At 42.1% G+C, this 18,432-nt stretch overlaps 1 protein-coding gene across 5 annotated transcripts in view; it reads right to left on the reverse strand.

The window, feature by feature from the left end:
- The window catches only part of MCTP2 (multiple C2 and transmembrane domain containing 2), a 394,026-nt gene that overhangs the window by 130,794 nt on the left and 244,800 nt on the right, over positions 1–18,432 (reverse strand). For 4 of the 5 annotated variants that reach the window (XM_074317382.1, XM_019726683.2, XM_019726685.2 and 1 more), the window contains one exon: positions 8,534–9,065. In XM_074317382.1, coding sequence (XP_074173483.1) covers positions 8,534–8,998 — 465 coding nt within the window. In that variant the 5' untranslated portion in view covers positions 8,999–9,065. Of the gene's footprint in view, positions 1–8,533; positions 9,066–18,145; positions 18,241–18,432 lie in introns of all 5 variants that reach the window. The other variant, XM_074317383.1, reaches the window with a different exon arrangement.

Consider the following 18,432-nt stretch of genomic DNA (forward strand, 5'->3'; position numbering starts at 1 on the left):
TTTTCGCTACCCTAAGATTGTTCTCTAGAAGTAATTCCCCTGGACCACCATCTACGATACAAAATATAAGCTGTGTGTGTTTCGTGTGTATGTTCATACAGACACCCTAGTCAATCCTGTGACGGCACAAAACAATGGTCAGCTAATTATGGCCCAACACTTGTTTTTATAGATACAGTTTAAACTCTGAAACACAGCCCCACCTATTCATGTATATATTGTCTATGGTTGATTTCACGCTACAACACCAAGTTCAGTCAGTGGCCGACAAACCTGGACATATTTGTTATCTGGCCCTTTAGGAAAAAGTCTGCCAAACCCCTGGTATAATAAACCCTTCTTTCCATATTTGGTAATATTTATCCACTGATCATCCATACACTGTTTTCAAGCTTGTTAGCAGTAGATACTTTGAAAAAAATAATGGTCCCGTTACATTTGTGTAGTACTTGATGACTTATAAATTCATACTCCTATTAAGTTCTTCTAAGGGCCCAACAGGCTGTCATTAGTGTCACCAATTCACAAATAAAGAAGCCAGAGCTAAGGGGCTGCTTGGTTGCCAAAGAGAAGCAGGAGAGTTAGCCCTTCACCTGAGTACCCCGGGGGTCCCCGCTTTTCCCTGCACACACCTGTGCCCAGAGCCAGGAGAATCCATACACAGGACCGCTGTCCTGACACAGTGACAGGCAAGTCTGCACAGTAGTGGGCAAAGCTCAGGAGGCAGAAGGACTTGCATTCAAGTCCTGCTTCTGCAGCTTCCTAGCTTTGTGTCCTTGGGAAACGTACTTACCGTTCATGACATGGGAGCATGTATAAAAGGGACAAAAATGGTACTTGCCTTATAGGTTGTCAGGAGGAAAATTCATTCATTCAAAGGATATCCACTGAGCACCTTCTCCGGGCCAGACACTGTACTAGGCTCCATGTATGTTGAGTGAAGCAAATAGATGTGGTCTGATGAATTCATATTTATATTGTACTCAGCAGAGTTCCCCACACATAACTTCTCAGTAAGGGGTATAAGATCGGTGTCGCTATTCCATTATTTATTATTATTATTAATATTTTATTACTAAGACAGTAGATGTGTTTGGGAAGACTGGAGGGAAAAAAAAACCTCAATGAAGGTAGTCAGTACCCCAAGTTCCTCCCTTAACTCTGACCATCCCTTCCCCACTGACACTGCTATGAAGACAAAGCTAGAGAACAGGCTGGTGACGCCTCAGGCAGAGCCATCTCCCCTCCCACACACAGCTCACCAGCCTGAGCCTGTGCACGCTTCCTCCAGGGTCTACACCAGGTAGAGCGAACACCACCTGCAGGCTGTTGGCCCGTCCTGCCCTGCGTGCGAGCCACTCAGCGCTGAGCCCACAGGGTTCCTTTGGACCCTGCTCGCTCAGTAGCCCAGGGAGTTGTCACAGCGCATGACAGTTGCCTGGACGGATGTGGAAGCCTCAGAAAGAACACTGACGTCTCCTGCCATTGCCCCCTCACCCCCTCCGTTCCGATCATACTGCTTCCTTGCTCTTCCTGGAACACCCAGGCACATTCCCGCCTCCCCAGAGCCTTCAGGCTTCTCCTTCCACCTCCTCTAGGTCTTTGCATATATGCTAGCGTCTCAGAAGAGGTCTTTCCTGAACAGTAACACCTTCAGCCCTGCGCTCCCAAGTACCTCTGCTGCTTTACGTTCCTTCATTAAATGGATTGCTGCCTGAATATATCTGTAGCTGCCACCATTCAGAATAGGATCTGCATGAGGAAATGGACATTTGTCTGCAGTGCTGACTGCTGTGTTACTAGTGCCTAGAACAGGATCAGCACATAGTAGGTGCTCAAGGGATGGGAAGGACGGAGGGAAAAAGAAGAGAGGCAGGTCGTCAAAGGACCCTGGGACATGGCTGGCATGCCTGTCTCCAGGGCACTGTGATGTTAAATAATGATTTTTGAGATAAAACAAAAATAGCAAAGAACACGTAATTGACATAGGGAGCAACTGACACACTTGTTTAATTCTGAGCTGCAGGTTGCCTCTTCTCTTCTGTGCTTTGTCATTTTGCTTCTCTGTGGTCACTAAACTGAAGCTCTGTGGTTGCCAAGTACAGTTTCTGGAAATATCCCAATAGGGTTCTTTGCTAAAACCACTCAACTCATCCACACACGCTGGCACCAAAGCTGCTTGTTTAAAAACTCCAGCTGCCAAATGAAATGTCCAGGAAGGATGTACCCCCACTGTGAGATCACACGGATGATGGGGACGTCATAATCCTGCCATTCAGGATTTAGTTACGGACCACACTCAGAAGCCCACTGGACCATGTAACTACCCCTGCTTTGAAAAGGGTACGGTGGACACAGAAAAATAAATGTCTTCTTTTAATGAGCAACTTTTTCTTCGATCATTGGCTCTGAGTTCTCCCAAGTTTCAGGCCTGTGTCCCCAAACTCCTGTTGTACCCACAAGTTTGTGCACAGGGTTTGGATTTAGACAGTCCTGGATTCAGATCCTGACTCAGACGTTTACTCCCTGGATGGCATGAGGCAAGTTATTGACTTTCCTCGGCCATCTATTTCATTCTGAAAACACACTGATAAAAACAATCCTCTTAACACTAGTAAGTACGACAGTCCTCGTTGGGGACTGCTGAGTGCCGGGGACGAGGCTAAGAGCTGGCTGTTTTTCTAGCCTTGTGGACATGAAATTCAACAACTCAGTTTTACTCTCCCTCTGATTCTTAGCCTCCAAACACAGGCTCTTCAAGTCTTTCCTCTTCACCTTCTCAGAGTGGCTTCCCCTCCCACCTCTGCCAGTTATCTAGCACTGACCAGGGACTGCTTACTGGTCCCATTTTCCAGGGGCTGGGTCCAATCTCACGTCCATCATCGACACTGTGGGAAGGAACCAGAGGCAGCTTTCTGGATCTTTGAAATCCTTCACTGATTTTATGAGGTAGGTGCAAAAGGAATTGCGGTTTTTGCAAGTTTTAACCTTTTACACCACAATTCTTTTTGCCCCCAGGCATATGAGAGGACAGCAGCCAGCCTGCTCGACGCCCCTTGATCTGCAGTTTCGCTTTCTGAGGTTTCAGTTACCCATGGTCAGAAAATAGTAAATGGAAAATTCCAGAAATAAAGAATGCATATGTTTTAAACTGCACACCATTCTGAGTTGCGTGGCTCCATCTCATCACGTAGGCAGTGTATCATCTCACAGAATCACAAGAAGGGTGAATGCAGGACAATGAGATATTTTGAGAGAGAGAGAGAGAGAGAGAGAGAGAGAGAGACAAGAACATTCACACCACTTTTATTCCAGTATGTTGTTAAAATTGTTCTATTGTATTAACTGTTATTGTAAATATCTTACTGTGTCTAATTTATAAATTAAACATAATTGTGTACACATAGGAAAAAAACATAATATATACAGGGTTCAGGACTATCCATAGTTTTAGGCATCCACTGGGGATCTCAGAACATATCCCCCACTGATAATGGGGGGCCCCTGCATCTTATGAAACAACTACTGGGGGGAATACTGACTGGGGTGGGAAGTGAGAAGAAAAAGCAAAGTAAGAGGAAAGAAGAAAAAATACACTCTTCTCTTGCTGAGTGTCCTTAACTTTGGCGTCTTCATATTTAATCTAACATTTGGGAGCTCCTTTAGAACTCGCCCTAAACTCAGGGCCTCCATGCATCACCACCTTCTCGAACCCACCTGAATTTCCTATGGTCCCCATAGCACCTAGCAGTGGCCCGTGGCTTGAAAGTCAACTGCGGATACAAAATTGCGATCTATATATTTCACACAAGCAAGGTTTGCGGGAAGGCTGGGAGAAGAAAAAGAAGACATTTTCGCTAATCTTCAGGAGCTTCCAAGCTAGAGAGGGTCGTCTTCTAAACACCTAACTTAATACACGGCAGGTGTTGTGTTTGGCCCTAGTGGAAGGTGCTACCTCGTAAGCCCCAAGTCTTCGTGATGAGAGCGATGAGATGAAACGATACGACTACGTTTCTCCCATCAGAGACGAGACATACAAAGTCACCTAAAGCAGAAAACCTGGTTGCCTGGCAACCATAATAGGATATCAGCCTGACTGAAAGTGAGAATATACAACTAATACAATCGTGTGTCAATCAGTAAAAAAAAAAAAAAGAGGGAGAGGTCATGCAAGGAAGTCTAAGAATTTGGACTTGCCCTTGAACCCTCTGGAGGGAAGAGAGTGTATGTCATAAACCTTTAAGAATCCTGGCTCCACTGCAAACACAGTGTGTGTCAGCTTCTCATTTGCAGCCGGGTCCCTTTGGGGAGTACGTGGCAGGCCAGATGCTGTTCGGTGTGGAACCTTCCTGTTTGCACATTCACAAAACCGTCTCCTGATCCTATGTGACTTCTCACACAGGGTGACTGGCTGACTCCGGGCAGGAAAAGACCCAACGTGGATTCTCCAAGGCTGGCCACGCCCTAACGTGATCATTTCTTCCAACGAGGTAATGAAACAGGTGTTGATCGTGATTTGACTTCCAAAGTAACTCGACAACAACGAAATGAACATGATGGTCTAGAAAGTATTCAATTCTCATGGCAAACGACAGCAGGTGGGATTGCCACTTGTAGCTCAGTCCTATGGTCACGTGGTTATCACGAGTCAGTCCTCAGAGCCAGACAGAGTCCAGGTCTCGGTGCCTGGTGACCTTCTCAGGGTCTTACCCATTCACACCCTTGCCTTCTCTTCTCTACCTGTTTCTGTTCCTTCCTCTTCCTACAGTAAATTTGTATAGAAAGCAGGATGAGGTTAACACTCAGTAACAGTACTACTGTGTTTCCCCAAACATAAGAGTGGGTCTTCTATTAAGTTTTGCTCCAAAAGATGCATTAGGGCTTATATTCAGGGGATGTCCTCCTGAAAAATCATACTAGGGCTTATTTTCCAGTGAGGTCTGATTTTTGGGGAAACAGGGTAGTGGCACGCTGTGCAGACGAAGCAGGTTGAGTGTACTGATTGTAGAGTCGGGAAAAGCCTCACAGAGAAGCAAGGTTTCAGCTGGGCCTTGAGGGAGGAGAGGACGTCGTGAAGAGCAGAATGAAATGGACAAAAGGAGGAGGAGACAGATGTGGGGGACACGGGTACATGAAGATGCCCTAGGGTGTGAAAAGCGGGGAAAGGAAAACAGTCTAACATTATTCATGGGTGTTTCACTTGAGCAACTGGGAGAGCAATGGTGTTGTTGCTGGAAAATGATGGTCTGTGTTTGTGGGGGCCACTGGGGGACCGGGAATTCTGCCAACGCAACTTGAGACAGGGCTTCTGTGTGACAGGAATCCAGGACTGAGGAGAGTCTGGGGAACCCTCTTCCACCAATGTATTCTTTACTCTGGACCCATTTCCCCATTTTGCTTTTACGGCTGGTTTGAACATGGGCACTGACACTCATCTCTAAGGTTCTTCTTTGCCTCATCATTCACTGCCCTGTAACTGTAAGCCGACACTTCCTTGGCTGACACTGGCAGGATGGCGAAGTGACCAGAACATTCTGACGATACCGATACCTGGGGTCATCGCTCACGGCTGCAGGCTCAGCCAGAAACCCAATCAGCATCCGACACGAAACAGGGGAGACAAATCAGTGGGTGCCCCCCGATCACGGATACCCTTCCCTTACCCCCGCTAGAAAGCGACAGACAACATGTACACCAAGAGCGTTTGCAAACACCTGTTCTTGTCCTTACTGTGCATCAGGCGTGTCACACGCCAACCCCTTCCTTCCTCCTCATCTCCTCCTCATTCCATGAACATGATAGAAAGACGTTCACTGTTCATTAGAAAGAAACACATGCACCAATACGAGACATGGATTAACCGACTCCAAGCCTCACGGGTGACATGAATTCAACAGGACTTCCGTCTTCATTTATAAAAAGGCAGAGAAAGTAAATTCAAATTTAAAGTTCGTATTAGACTTGGGCTGAAAAGAGTACACCTGCCTAAATCTCTTTCTAGTTTCAGTTATTGTCTATATACAAAGAGATTTCATTTACAGTGCGATGGGATTTTTCCGAAATGGAATTTTAAAATGCTGACTTTAATTAAATCATACACTGAAGAAAACTCACAATAAAGACACTTACAAAACCCTATTAACCTGCATGCACACTCAGCTATTATTAATGCCTGTATCACACGCCTTCTGGTGGGGCACATGCTGTGTGCCAGGCACCACGCTGAGCCCAGAGGAGACAAAGCGTCACCCATCCCCCAAATGTACATAGTAGAGAAGATAAGCAGAAGGTTGGCTAGCTTCTGTGCCACCAGGTAAAGCGGATTCTCAGGTAGTGGGAGGGGCCCTCCCAATGCAGACCCTCCCACCCTACACAGCAGGGAGTGGGAGAAGAGGAGAGGAAGGGAGGGGGAGGCAGAACAATGCACTTGACCCGTGACCCTACAGGTCTGATAAGCTACAGCCCAGGCTCTCCATCCTCTGCAAAGAGGCCACCAAGCAGATAAATGACACTCAAGTGGCCATGGAAGAAAGAATCACCCTTTGTCTCTATCTGTACTTCCTAGGACAGGAAAAGAGAAGCAAAAGATTCTTTTTCAAGAGAGGAGGTTTTTTTTTGTTTGTTTTGTTTTGTTTTTAAAAAAAAAAAAAAAAAAGAAAGAAAAATAAAAGCTGAGTTGAAAGAGAAAATAAAATTACCCAGAATAACTTATCCTTCAAGAACTCTGCTTATTCCAGGCTTCCCTGCATTCAGCTTGGAGAAGAGAAAATAACCAAGCATCGATCTACCAGACATCCATCTGCCACCTGCCACCACTGACCAGCCCCTCTGCACAGCCCAGCCTCCCAGGCCTGTATCACTGCAGAAAGCTCCCTAGGCCTCCCGTCCAGGCAGGGCAAAGGCTCAGCCCCTCCCCCTCAACTGACCCATCCACACTGCAGGCCTGTGGTCACCACATTTGCTCACCTGTTAATTCCTGCTTAGCCTCTGGGCCAGCTTGGACCTTCCCTAGGGCTCCACACACTGATCTCCGCTATCCACTGAGCTGCCAGGAGACGAGGCATGGATGATTTTTTGCACAGACATGTTTGCCTCTTAGGCTTCTCTGAGTGCCATGCAAAGCTGTCTCCCACCAGACCAGAACCTGAAGACAAGGGTCACCCTCTTATCCATCTCTGTTTGCATTTGTAACCTTGATGGTGCCTGAGTTAGAGTAGGCATTCAAATTTTGCTTTTTGGCAAAGACTCCTGAAATGCTAAAATAGTTTAACAGCCCTAACTTAGAAAAAATTCTTCTAATGGGAAATTCTTTGTATCTCAAAGCCAAGAAGCCCACCCTTTTTTTTTTCTCTCAACAGTTAATACATAACAAGAAGTAAAGATTAACCTTCAGTTCATTATTCAATAAGTTACCTCCTTCATACTGAGCTAGTGGAATAATTCACTTAATTTACATTTTGATTAGTGGAAACACACATTTCAAATCTATAAATACAGTAAAAATCATAAAATTGTTACAAAAAGAATTTCATAAATATTACTGGCAATAAAAAAAGTTAAGTAAAATCACTTAATGGGTAGTGGTATCTTAACATAATAATGCTTCCAAATGAATCTGGAATATATCCACCAAATATCCACAAGCCCATCCCCCAATGAGGCTGAAATAAATGACATAATTAATAGGCTTTGGTTCTAATAGTAAAACCAAAAATCCCAGTTGAATAACCAGTTTTCTATGCAATTATCACAGTAACCTAGAATACAGAAAAATTAACCCCTTTCCTGAACAGGGCAGCCTACTTCCGTGTCATTAACATAGGATTTAAATATATACATGTATGATTACATGGACCATCAAATCACGATCGAGTGATTGAATTTAAATTAATCTCTTCCCAGAAATACAAGACTTGTCTCATAATTATATTTGGCCCTTTTATCTTATTGAAATACGAAAGCTTTGTGAAATCACTGAGTTGCTAAGAATTTGTTTCTTTTAGTTTTTGGCTTTTTTTTTAGCAAATGGAAGTGAAAGCTGCCCACAGATATGTGCGCGCGCGCGCACACACACGAAATAGGAGTTCAAACTCTCTGGCCGTCAAAGGGAGACATACATTCATACATTTCTCAGGACTGGGAAAATATGCACGTTCTGTCTATGGTGGGAACAGAGGTGGGCACGTACGTAAAGCAAATTTAAAGGAAAAGTTATGCTCTTAATTTCTTTGCCAGGAGATGGAAAAAGGAAAACTCATCCAATCGGGCTTTTAATGCCTTCAAGTGTCCTGAAAAGGTTATTTGTAATAGTTCTAAAATACACAGAGGTCAAGCCCGAAACTAATGGGAACACCGGGTGCAATCAATATTACCTTAATTTAAATTCTTGTACATGATATTCTCTCCATCCAAGCTAACCACGAAAATAACTCCTAACCAGATTTTCCAAGGGCACAGAAGGCACTTGAAGAGGAAACAAAAATAAAAAGCAAGCAAGCAAAAGGAACAGGAAAGCGCCCAGCCTCGGTCTCACCTCTGGCTCATCCAGCACCTCCTCCCCCAGCGGCGGAGGCGGCGGGAGCAGATCAAAGATGCCATTGCTGGAAGCCCTCCTGTCGGGAGAGGCGAAGGTCTCCTCGGCGTCTGTTTCCAGCGCGTGGAGGTGGCCTGCTCCTTCCTGGCTCCAGTCCAGGTCTTCTTCCGACTGTTTCAAGGAGCTACTGCTGCTCTTGGGAAAGATCCCCGCCGTGGACAGGCTGCTGGGCACAGAAGTGTAAGACGACTGGGGCCCCGAGAAAGGCCGGCCCTCCGCGGCCAAGGCATTGGCCTCCAGGAGGTCAGGCACGGAGAGGCTGAGGCGACGGTCCAGGCGATGCCTGCCCCTTACGTCTAGGGGTTTATCGGGGTTCTTTTTCACCTTCTTCTTGCTCAGGTTGAGTAACAGCGGCCGGGTTCTCTGTTTGAATGAGCCCCAGACAGATGGTTTATCCAGATCCATGGCTGCATGAAGACCCCGGGAGTGACTCCCCGAAAGAGCGCGTCCAGACTGCAAACGTCAGGGACTCCTAGAGAACAGAAGAGAAGGAGAAGGAACATGAAACTTCTCCGTGGTGTCAGGGCCCGTCCAAGTGGGAACCATGACTTGAAAACCATGCACGTTGCATCGAGGGAACAACAGTAAACCACGTGATTGGTACACGGACAAATATCAGGGAAAGATTAAGAAACTGAATTTTTAAGATTTTTTTTCATTAAAGAAGTTACAGAAAAGTTAAAGCAATGAATGAAACTATTTGGTTGACACAAGGAATGCTTCATAAAAAGAGCACTTTTGGGTTCTGGTTTATTTCACTCAGCATAATGCCCTCCAGGTTCATGCACGTTGTTGCAAAGGGACGCATGTCCCTCTTTTTATGGCTAAATAATATATCCATTATATACCCATACATACACATACTTATATATACATACACATACATATATATCCATATATAAATATATGTGTGTATATATGTGTGTGTGTATATATGATATATATACACATATATATGTATATATGCATATATATACATATATATGTATATATGCATATATATACATATATATGTATATGTATGTATGTATATATATACACACACACTTTACCCATTCAACCCTCAACAGACACTTGGGTTGTTTCCATATCTTGGCTATTGTGAATAATGCTGCAATGAACATGGGGTGCAGATATCACTATGAGATACTGATTTCATTTCCTTTGGATACATATACCTGGAAATGGGATAGCTGGATTATATGGTAGTTCTAGTTTTAATGTTTTAAGGAAACTCTGTACTGTTTTCCATTATTACTATTCAAATTCCTATTCCCACCAACAGTGTATAAGGGTTCCCCATTCTCCAAAACCCCACCACCCCTGATACTTGTTACCTCTTGTCTTTTTTATAACATGCTTGAAATATGCTAAAAGAGTAGATTTTAGGTGTTCTCACCACATACAGACATAAAAATGGTAACTATGTGACGTGATGGATCCATCAATTAACTTCATTGTGGTACTCATTTCATAATGTGTGTATATTAAATTGATCAAGTTAGACATCTTAAATATACACATTTTTTGTTTGTCAATTATACATCAATAAAGTTTGCAAAAAAATTAAAAATATAAAGTACGACTTCTTATTTTTCTCTCCATGGAAAACAGAGCTCAAGACATTTCCCAAAACAATAACAGCATCTTTTAACCACTATGACCCAGGGAGGGCCTTTCCATGTCTCTAAACCCACAGTCAGCAAACAAATAAAACTTTATTTATAAACAAGGGCAGCAGACTGTAGTTCGCCATTCCCTGCTTCAAACTTTTCATCTTCCTTTCCCGAGTTAAGTGTGTATTTTGAAGGACAAACACATACTCATATCAACTAGGGCTCCATCTAGTATCTTTAAAATTTATATTAAAATAACGATGAGTAGAGAGAAAAATATTTATAAAAGCGAGAGGTCTGTCCTTATTCCAATGTACCAGGTCAGAAGAACTGACAAAACTATAAAGGAAATTTTCAGAAAAGCAAACTTGAGAGCTTCAGCTTTTCTTCTCCTTTGTTCACATTGGATAATTTTGATTGATTTATTTTCAGGTTTACTCTTTCTTTCTCTTCTGTCATTGAATCCGTATAATGAGTTTTTGGGGGGGGCAGGGAGGTGGGAGGGCAAAGTGGGGATGATTATATTTTCCAGTTCTAAAATTGCCATTTGGTTCTACTTCATATCTCCTATTTCTTTATTGATACTTTCTATCTTAACTTTCATTTCAGGATTCATGGTCATTCATTCGAGCATTTTTATAGTAGCTGCTTTAGAGCCATCTTTTCATTGTCATCTGTTAACTGCCTTTTCCCATGTGATTTGAGACTGTTGTAGTTCTTCATATGCCAGTATGGATTAAATGTTCTTATAAAATCCTGTTCCTTATTTAAATCCATGGAGAATGTAGATTTTATTGTTTCGCCGGGTAGTTGATGTGGTTAGCTTCCGGCCATAAATTCCAACCAACCTCCTGGAACAGCTCAGTCGGTGCTGTTTGCAAAAGCTATGCAGGGTCATTGGGACCTGCAGGGGTGTGCACCTCCATGTAGGGGGCAGTCTGGCTCCTGGGTGGGGTCCCAGTCATAAACGGCCTTCCCAAAGCCTGCAATATGCTCGGAAGGATCAGATCCACGCATGTGCGTGTGGTGGTGAGTCCAGGAGTTACTTTATGGGATCATTTCCTAATCCCCTCCTAATCTGATACTGTCTGGTACCCTGAAACGCCCCTTTTCACTCTTCCAATCAGAAACAACCCACTTCTAGGACAGTATCAGTGTAGTGGGAGGATTGAGAGATATTTAAAAAAGAAGGAAGGAAGGAAGGAAAGAAGGGAGGAAAAGGAAAGGAGGGAGGGAGGGAAGGAGGAATGAAGGGGAGGAGGGAGGGAAAAGAAGGATGGAGGGGAGAGAAGGAAAACCATGCAAGCAATGCTTTAGCCCTGCGTGTCAGAACGAGCACAGCTTTACCCAATACTAACTCAGGCTGTTTTGGCTCCTGTAATCTCCCCTTGCCAGCTGCTTTTGCTGCTGTTTCCTCTACCACAAGATAGCCCGGGAGTGGGGGGCATGACAAAACAGACAAAAAGGGAACAAAAAAGCGGAAGAGTTCTCCCTTCTCTTTGAGCTTCAGGGCTTCCCTTTTCTGCTCCTTCCGCCAGAACTACAGGTTGTCTCTTGGACCTCTGTCTGTGTCCCAATATTGACTTCTTGATTTTGGGCTGCATTGAATTCAGGCTGGGGGTTTAGCAGAGAGAGAGAGAGAAAAAAAAAGGAAGCCCCCTTCTAGTTCAGTGATATTGCAATTCTAGTATTCCTCCCTAATCCACATGCTGGTATTTACTTTTCAGAGACCTCAACTAACTTTAGGCATTTTATACAGGTTTGATGTTTGTGTTTATTGGGGGGGAAAGGTTGGAGTGGTTTTATTCCATTTTACTGGGAACCGGAACTCTTTTAATAAATTTTGCAAAAGCATTCTGACCATAATTGCCCCCATGTATGCAAGTAATACAGCCAGGTGTACACACTGCAAACATAGAAACATAAAAATATGTGCCCAAGAAAAAGTGTCCTTTAAGGTGTGCACAAAGCTAACACACTGTTGGACTGTGGTCCCTTTGATGCTTGAAAATGTGACCCCTGCGTCAACGCTGCACTCTTCAGAACAAAAGAAACTTAACAAAGAACAAATCTAAGCAGCAGTCACCTTTAAAGAAAAGCCTGGTGAGATAAATCCACCTCTCTGAGAATCAAACTATGTTCAGTTTTCCTCATCCTAAAGGATATTTATAAAGAAACGTACACATAATATTTGTTCCATTTTCTGCCGTGACCTAAGTTCATCGGTGATTGTCATCCACATCCAAAGAGCTGTGACTTAAAACGTAAGCCATGCTCTGCAAACCATCCCTGCACAAGCACAGTCTCTTCACAATACAAGATACCTAGACTACTGTACCTGCTAAACTTCAGCTTTCATGTATTGAAAGAAAATAAGCGTTCTGCTTCTTCAAACCACTAAGGGTAGGACAAAGTCTTTACAGGAAATGGTCCCAAGCCAAGGAGCCTAATGGAAATTTCATTTATTATGGTTTTAACCCAGACATCCTCCCCAGCTGGCTGCTAGCAATTGGCCAAATGGAAAACGAACCACAAACCTTTTAAACGCCAGCCCCAAAGGTTCTGATTGAATCTAAACAACAACCAGTATTTGAATAAGAAACACAAGGAAGCCAAGAGGTCCCGAGAATGACGACAGCTTAAGTTATTATTATTATGTGTATTAGACTCCTAGGGTGCTTCTTGAAGTTCTCCATGTGGGCAAATGTAATGAAAAGGCCTTGTTTTCACCATCAAAATACCAATGCAAAGGACAGCGCAGCAAGTAGTTATCACTAGTCAGAACGTGTCATTCACTACTGAGCTATCTTTTTTGTCTAACCATCAAGTTTTGTTTTGTTTTTTGTTTGTTTTCTCACCAGCAGAAAGAAAATTTCATATCACATCCTGATAAAATGGGGAGGAAAAAGAAAACTCTAATCTAAATTCAATCAAAGTGAAAATCTGACAGTGAATATGGGAAAAGATAAAGGCAAATGACATTCAACAATATTCAGATTTCTGATAGAACTGGGAGAAGAATCTATACACCTGGGTATATTTAAGTGTTCTTGTAACAGAAACAACCCATCCCTCCATCAAAGGAGACTATCCTTAATAGAAAGGTCTCTCCAGATCAGCTCCATGTTAAGGAACAGACGACTTTTATTGCTGAATAATATTCCGTTTCTATGGATGGACCACAGTTTATTCATCCACTCACCTGTTGAAGGACATCTTGGCTGCTTCTATTGTTTGGCAATTGTGAATAAAGCTGCTGTAAATATTTGTGCACACAATTTTATGCAGACATAAGTTTTCAGCTCATTTGGGTAAATATCAAGGAGTATGATAGCTAAATCATATGGTATCTGTGTAACTATAGACATCCTTTAATAATCATCCGTCATATATTTTCTTAATTTTCACAATGGGCACTTTCCCCACACTTTGCTAAATTAATTCCTAAGTACCTTACAGTTTAGTAATTAGTATTATTTTTCTTATGTGTGCTTGTGAATTCCTAGTATACAGGAAAACAATTGACTTTTTATACATGAATTCTAATTCCAACCATCTGGCTGAGTTCATTTATTAACCCTAATGATTTATCTCTAAATTATAATTAATTTCAGTTTTCAATGTAGACTTATAAATTATTTTCAAATAAGGAAAGTTTTGTCTCATCTATTCCAAAACACTTTTTTTTCTTTTCTTTGTGCACTGACCAGGGCTTCCAATTCAATATGTCACAGTATATATGTAATATTTATCTTTATCTCTTGCCTTCCTGATTAGTCTTACAAGAGACTTATCAGTTTATTACTCTTTTCTAAAACTCATTTTTCCTTTGTTGAGTTATGTATGTTCTTATTTTTTACTATTTCCTTCTTTCTCTACCCTTTGAGTTTGATTGGCTATTTTTTTTAAAAATTCTTGACATGGAAAATTAGATATTGATTTTTCAGACTGTACTGTTTTCTTATTTATGCACCTAATACTATAAATCCCCTCTAAGAGTGAGTTAGTTGCATTCTATAACTTTTGATATGTCCTATTTTCATTACCTTTCAATTAAAAATATTTCCTAAGTTCCATTTTGAGTTCTTCCATGACACACAGGGTTTTTGAAAGTGTTGTGTTTAATTTCTAAAATATATGGGACTGTCTAGTTATCATGGTATTTTGACTTCTAGCTTAATTCCTAAGGATTAAGTCAGAAAAAAAAAAATTCCTATGTTTCTGTTCTCCGGCAGTTGGATGCTTTCTCTATAGCCCAGCTTACGGTTTATTCGGCAGTTGCTGGGTTCTATGGATGTCAGTTAGTTGAAGCTGATTGTGTTTCGATTTGCGTTCTTCGGATTCTTTCTTGTTCTATCAGTAAAGAAGCGAGGACAGGTACTAAGAAACAGTAATGGTGTTAACAGAACTTCATAAAGGGAATGAGAGGAGGGAATGTTGGGATTGAGTCCAGCCAAAGGCTTCTAGGGCCATTCACTCAGAAGTTCAGATGTTCAGGGGATATTCTGAGCTTGGTGCTGGCTTCTCTGTGTTTGAGAACCTCCGGTGGAGAAGCCCAGTTCGCCGCCAAGCACAGGATAGTGGAGCCAAGAGAGAGGCCTGGTCTAGAGACAGACTTTGGAGAGACTGGCATTCATATGGGAACGGGAGGCACGGTAATGGATGAGACTGCCAGGAAGAGTATAAAAGGAAAAGACGGAATGAGCTTTAAGGAACTCCAGCCCTTAATAGTCTGTTCAAGCACGATTAACTTGAAAAGGAGACTCTAAAAAAACAATAAGAAGCTGTGGGCTTGGCGGTGCGGAGAATGTGGTGCCATGTATGATAAACGGAACTCGAAATAGAGAAGACAAAGGAAGGGCGTTTTATAGAGGAAGTGGTCAGGGACATCAGGTGTCGCTTGTAGGTGGCGTGAGGGGGAAGAAAACCTGAGTGGAGTAGGCTCAGAACGGAGTGGGAAAGGAAGAAATGGAGGCAACAGATTAGATGACTCTCAGAACACTGAAGGAGAAGAGGGATGTAGGTCAAGTTGAAGGATTTGATCATGGTTAGAGGTAGATGAATGTAATATCTAAATGCTAAAGGCACAGCTTCTATGGCAACAGTGCTCAATCAATAATTGTTTGTTGACTGAACTGCTACCCATCACTTGCCAACACATACACACACACACACACACACACACACACACACACACACACACACACATTTTTTAAATTCCTTTATCAGGATATTTATTATCTGCCATGCAACCACAGACCGGAGTTTTCACTGTGCAATAAATAGTTGCATCGTCTTTACAATACACACCATGTACAGGAGAAGGTAATTCAGTTCTTCACATAATTGCGCTTAACGGCCCCACACTATGCTTTACCAGTCCTTACTTTGTACTAGGTTGATGCAAAAGTAATCACGGTTTTTGCAATTAACCTTTTAAACCACAATTACTTTTCCACCCACCTAATATCTAGGCCTGTGTCCCCTGCTTTACATACATCAGCAGCAGTGGTCAGAATGACCTCATGCAACATGTATTCTTACTCCAATGTTATAGGCCAGGAAAATGCAACTTGTCCAGGCTCAGAGTGCTGCAAACTGAAAGCCAGGCTTGTCTAGATCTGCACTGCTCCCCATGAGACTGCTTACCTAGGAAACACTGAAAATTAATACTGAGACATCAGTTTTCAATAAGGCAGTCTTTGAAAGCATATGACTCAAGATACTCAATGTTGTAGGGGTAAATTTATATGATTATCTGCCTAGGATATTAATTATGCTTACAACTGAATTTGATCAGAACTTGAAAATTAGCAAAATTTGAAACCAAGCCCAAATCTTCACAATGAAATCACTGAAAAGAGAATGATTCAGACAACCAAAGGGGTAGAGCTAAATCTGTATTATTATCTGCCTAAAACCTTAATTACACTTACAATTAAATTTGAAGAGAGCTTAAAAATGCCAGAATTTGAAACCAAGCCCAACATAGCCTAATTGCTTCAACAGGAGACATTGCAATAGATGCTTTAGAAATAGCATTCGATCCTAAGAGAAGACAGTAATGAAACTGGAGCAATTAAAAAGTCCTTATACTAATAGTTTAAACAATAATATCAATAACAGTGCACCATCCATTGATCCCCAATCTGAACTAAAAATCTGGCAAATGTGCTTCTCTCAAGTCGTAAAAAGCTACCAGTCACATCCAATATACAAAAAAAATATTACCAAGAAGAGTGTTTTTAAAAATAATAATAATTTTCCAGGGCTGACTCTATTCTCTTACCTCCTACAAAGCAATCAGGATGGAAGTGTTACCTGAGTGCCTACTGGGTCTTGCCAGAGTGAAACAAAAACTGCCCACAAGACGTGTATATGCTAATGGTAAGAATTCGGTGGAGGGCAGGGTAGTGTGTAGCACGTACCACAAATAAGCAGAAACAGAACCGGTGACCGTATTTAATGGAGTGTTAATTCTAGTGTATACAAAAGGAGAGAGTGAAAGAGAAAGCAAGGTGGGGAGATGTCCTCAAGGAAAAGGGAAGTGATGACAGTAAAATATAGATTTAAAAAGAGGAAAATGAAAGCAAAACCATATTCAAACCATTACACTCAGAACTAAACCAACTCTCTTCTAGAATGGCTGAAAACAAACAAACAGACACAGAAAAACTGACACTACAAAGTGTTGGCATGAATGCAAGGCAACTGGAACTCTCGTAAATGGCTGATAGTTATGAAAACTGGTACAGATACTTAGGAAAACAGTTTGACAGTTTCTTATACAACTAAACATACATTCACCACAAGGCCCATCAAGCCCACTTACAGGTATTTACTCAAGAGAAATTAGAACAGATAGGTATACACAATGACCTGTACAGAAATGTTTAGGAAAATTTTATTCAGTGTCGTCAAAAACTTAAAACAACACAACTTCCCATTAACTAGTGAATGGATTTAAATGATAAGGTACATCCGTACAATGGAATGCTACTCAGCAATAAAAAAGGAATAAACTAATACACAAAACAACATGGATGGATATAGAAGTGTTATGCTAAATAAAAGAAGCCAAACGCAAAAGGCTATATACTGCCTGAGACCATGTTTTGTGAGATTCTGGTAAAGGAAAAACTAGATGGATAGAAATAAGATCAGTGGTTGCTAGGGGCAGGGGGAGGGGATTAACTACAAAAGTGTTCAAGGCAACGTTAGATGGGTAACAGCAACTCTCTGCAGTATAATAGTGGTGGTGACTATAAGACTCTCTCTCTCCAACTCATACAACTGTATAGCTAAGAAGGGTAAATTTTAGTCTACAAATTCACCACAATAAGCCTGATATATAACATTTCCCTGAAAATAAGACCTAACCAGAAAATAAGCCCTGGCATGATTTTTCAGGATGACATCCCCTGAACATAAGCCCTAATGCGTCTTTTGGAGCAAAACTTAATATAAGACCTGGTCTTATTTTCGGGGAGACACCATATATATGTGTGTGTGTGTGTGTGTGTGTGTGTGTGTGTGTGTGTGTGTGTGTATGTGTATATATAAAGTAATCGATCTGAACCAACAGTATTCCAATTAAGTTACACAGCAGTTCCTGAAAACAAACTGAAATGATGGCAAGTCACCTGAGTCCAGCCAATATGGAAAAGTTGTATGTCCCAATGTCACTCTTCAAATTAATCCTTCCAACATCACCAGCAGACCCCTTTGCACAGTATTTCAAAACGGCCTTACATTGTTCTGAATAAGGTATTATACGTTGACCTGTTTCATTTTCTGCTTAAACTTGTCCATCCCTTCCCTTTCATAAGGAAAGCCTGGTAAGGGGGGTGTGAGCCAAATGCCAGATGCCAGCACAGGCCGTCTGGCCCCTCCGTGAAACATTCTCTGTAGCTCTGGGTCTTGTCTGCCTCCATACCTCTCATCTCCTTCTCACGTCCCAGCCGTCAACAGGTAGGGGTCTGCAGAGTTGGGGTGAGTACCTCAGTGTGGGCCGGAGTTAAATAGTGGAACCTGTACGAATATGTATCTTTATGTTAAAACCGAAAAGGTAATTGTTGCTAAGATCTAGCACACAGATTGATCTACCCATTTGACAATATTTGTCGAGCCCTGAAGACGCTGGTGTCCAAGTGCTGGGAATGTCACAAGGAACCAAACAAAGCTCTTGAACTCAGGGAATGTACATCCTGGAGGAGGAGATAG

The sequence above is a fragment of the Rhinolophus sinicus genome, linkage group LG13, assembly GCF_036562045.2.
Source record: "Rhinolophus sinicus isolate RSC01 linkage group LG13, ASM3656204v1, whole genome shotgun sequence".
Lineage (NCBI taxonomy): Eukaryota > Metazoa > Chordata > Mammalia > Chiroptera > Rhinolophidae > Rhinolophus > Rhinolophus sinicus.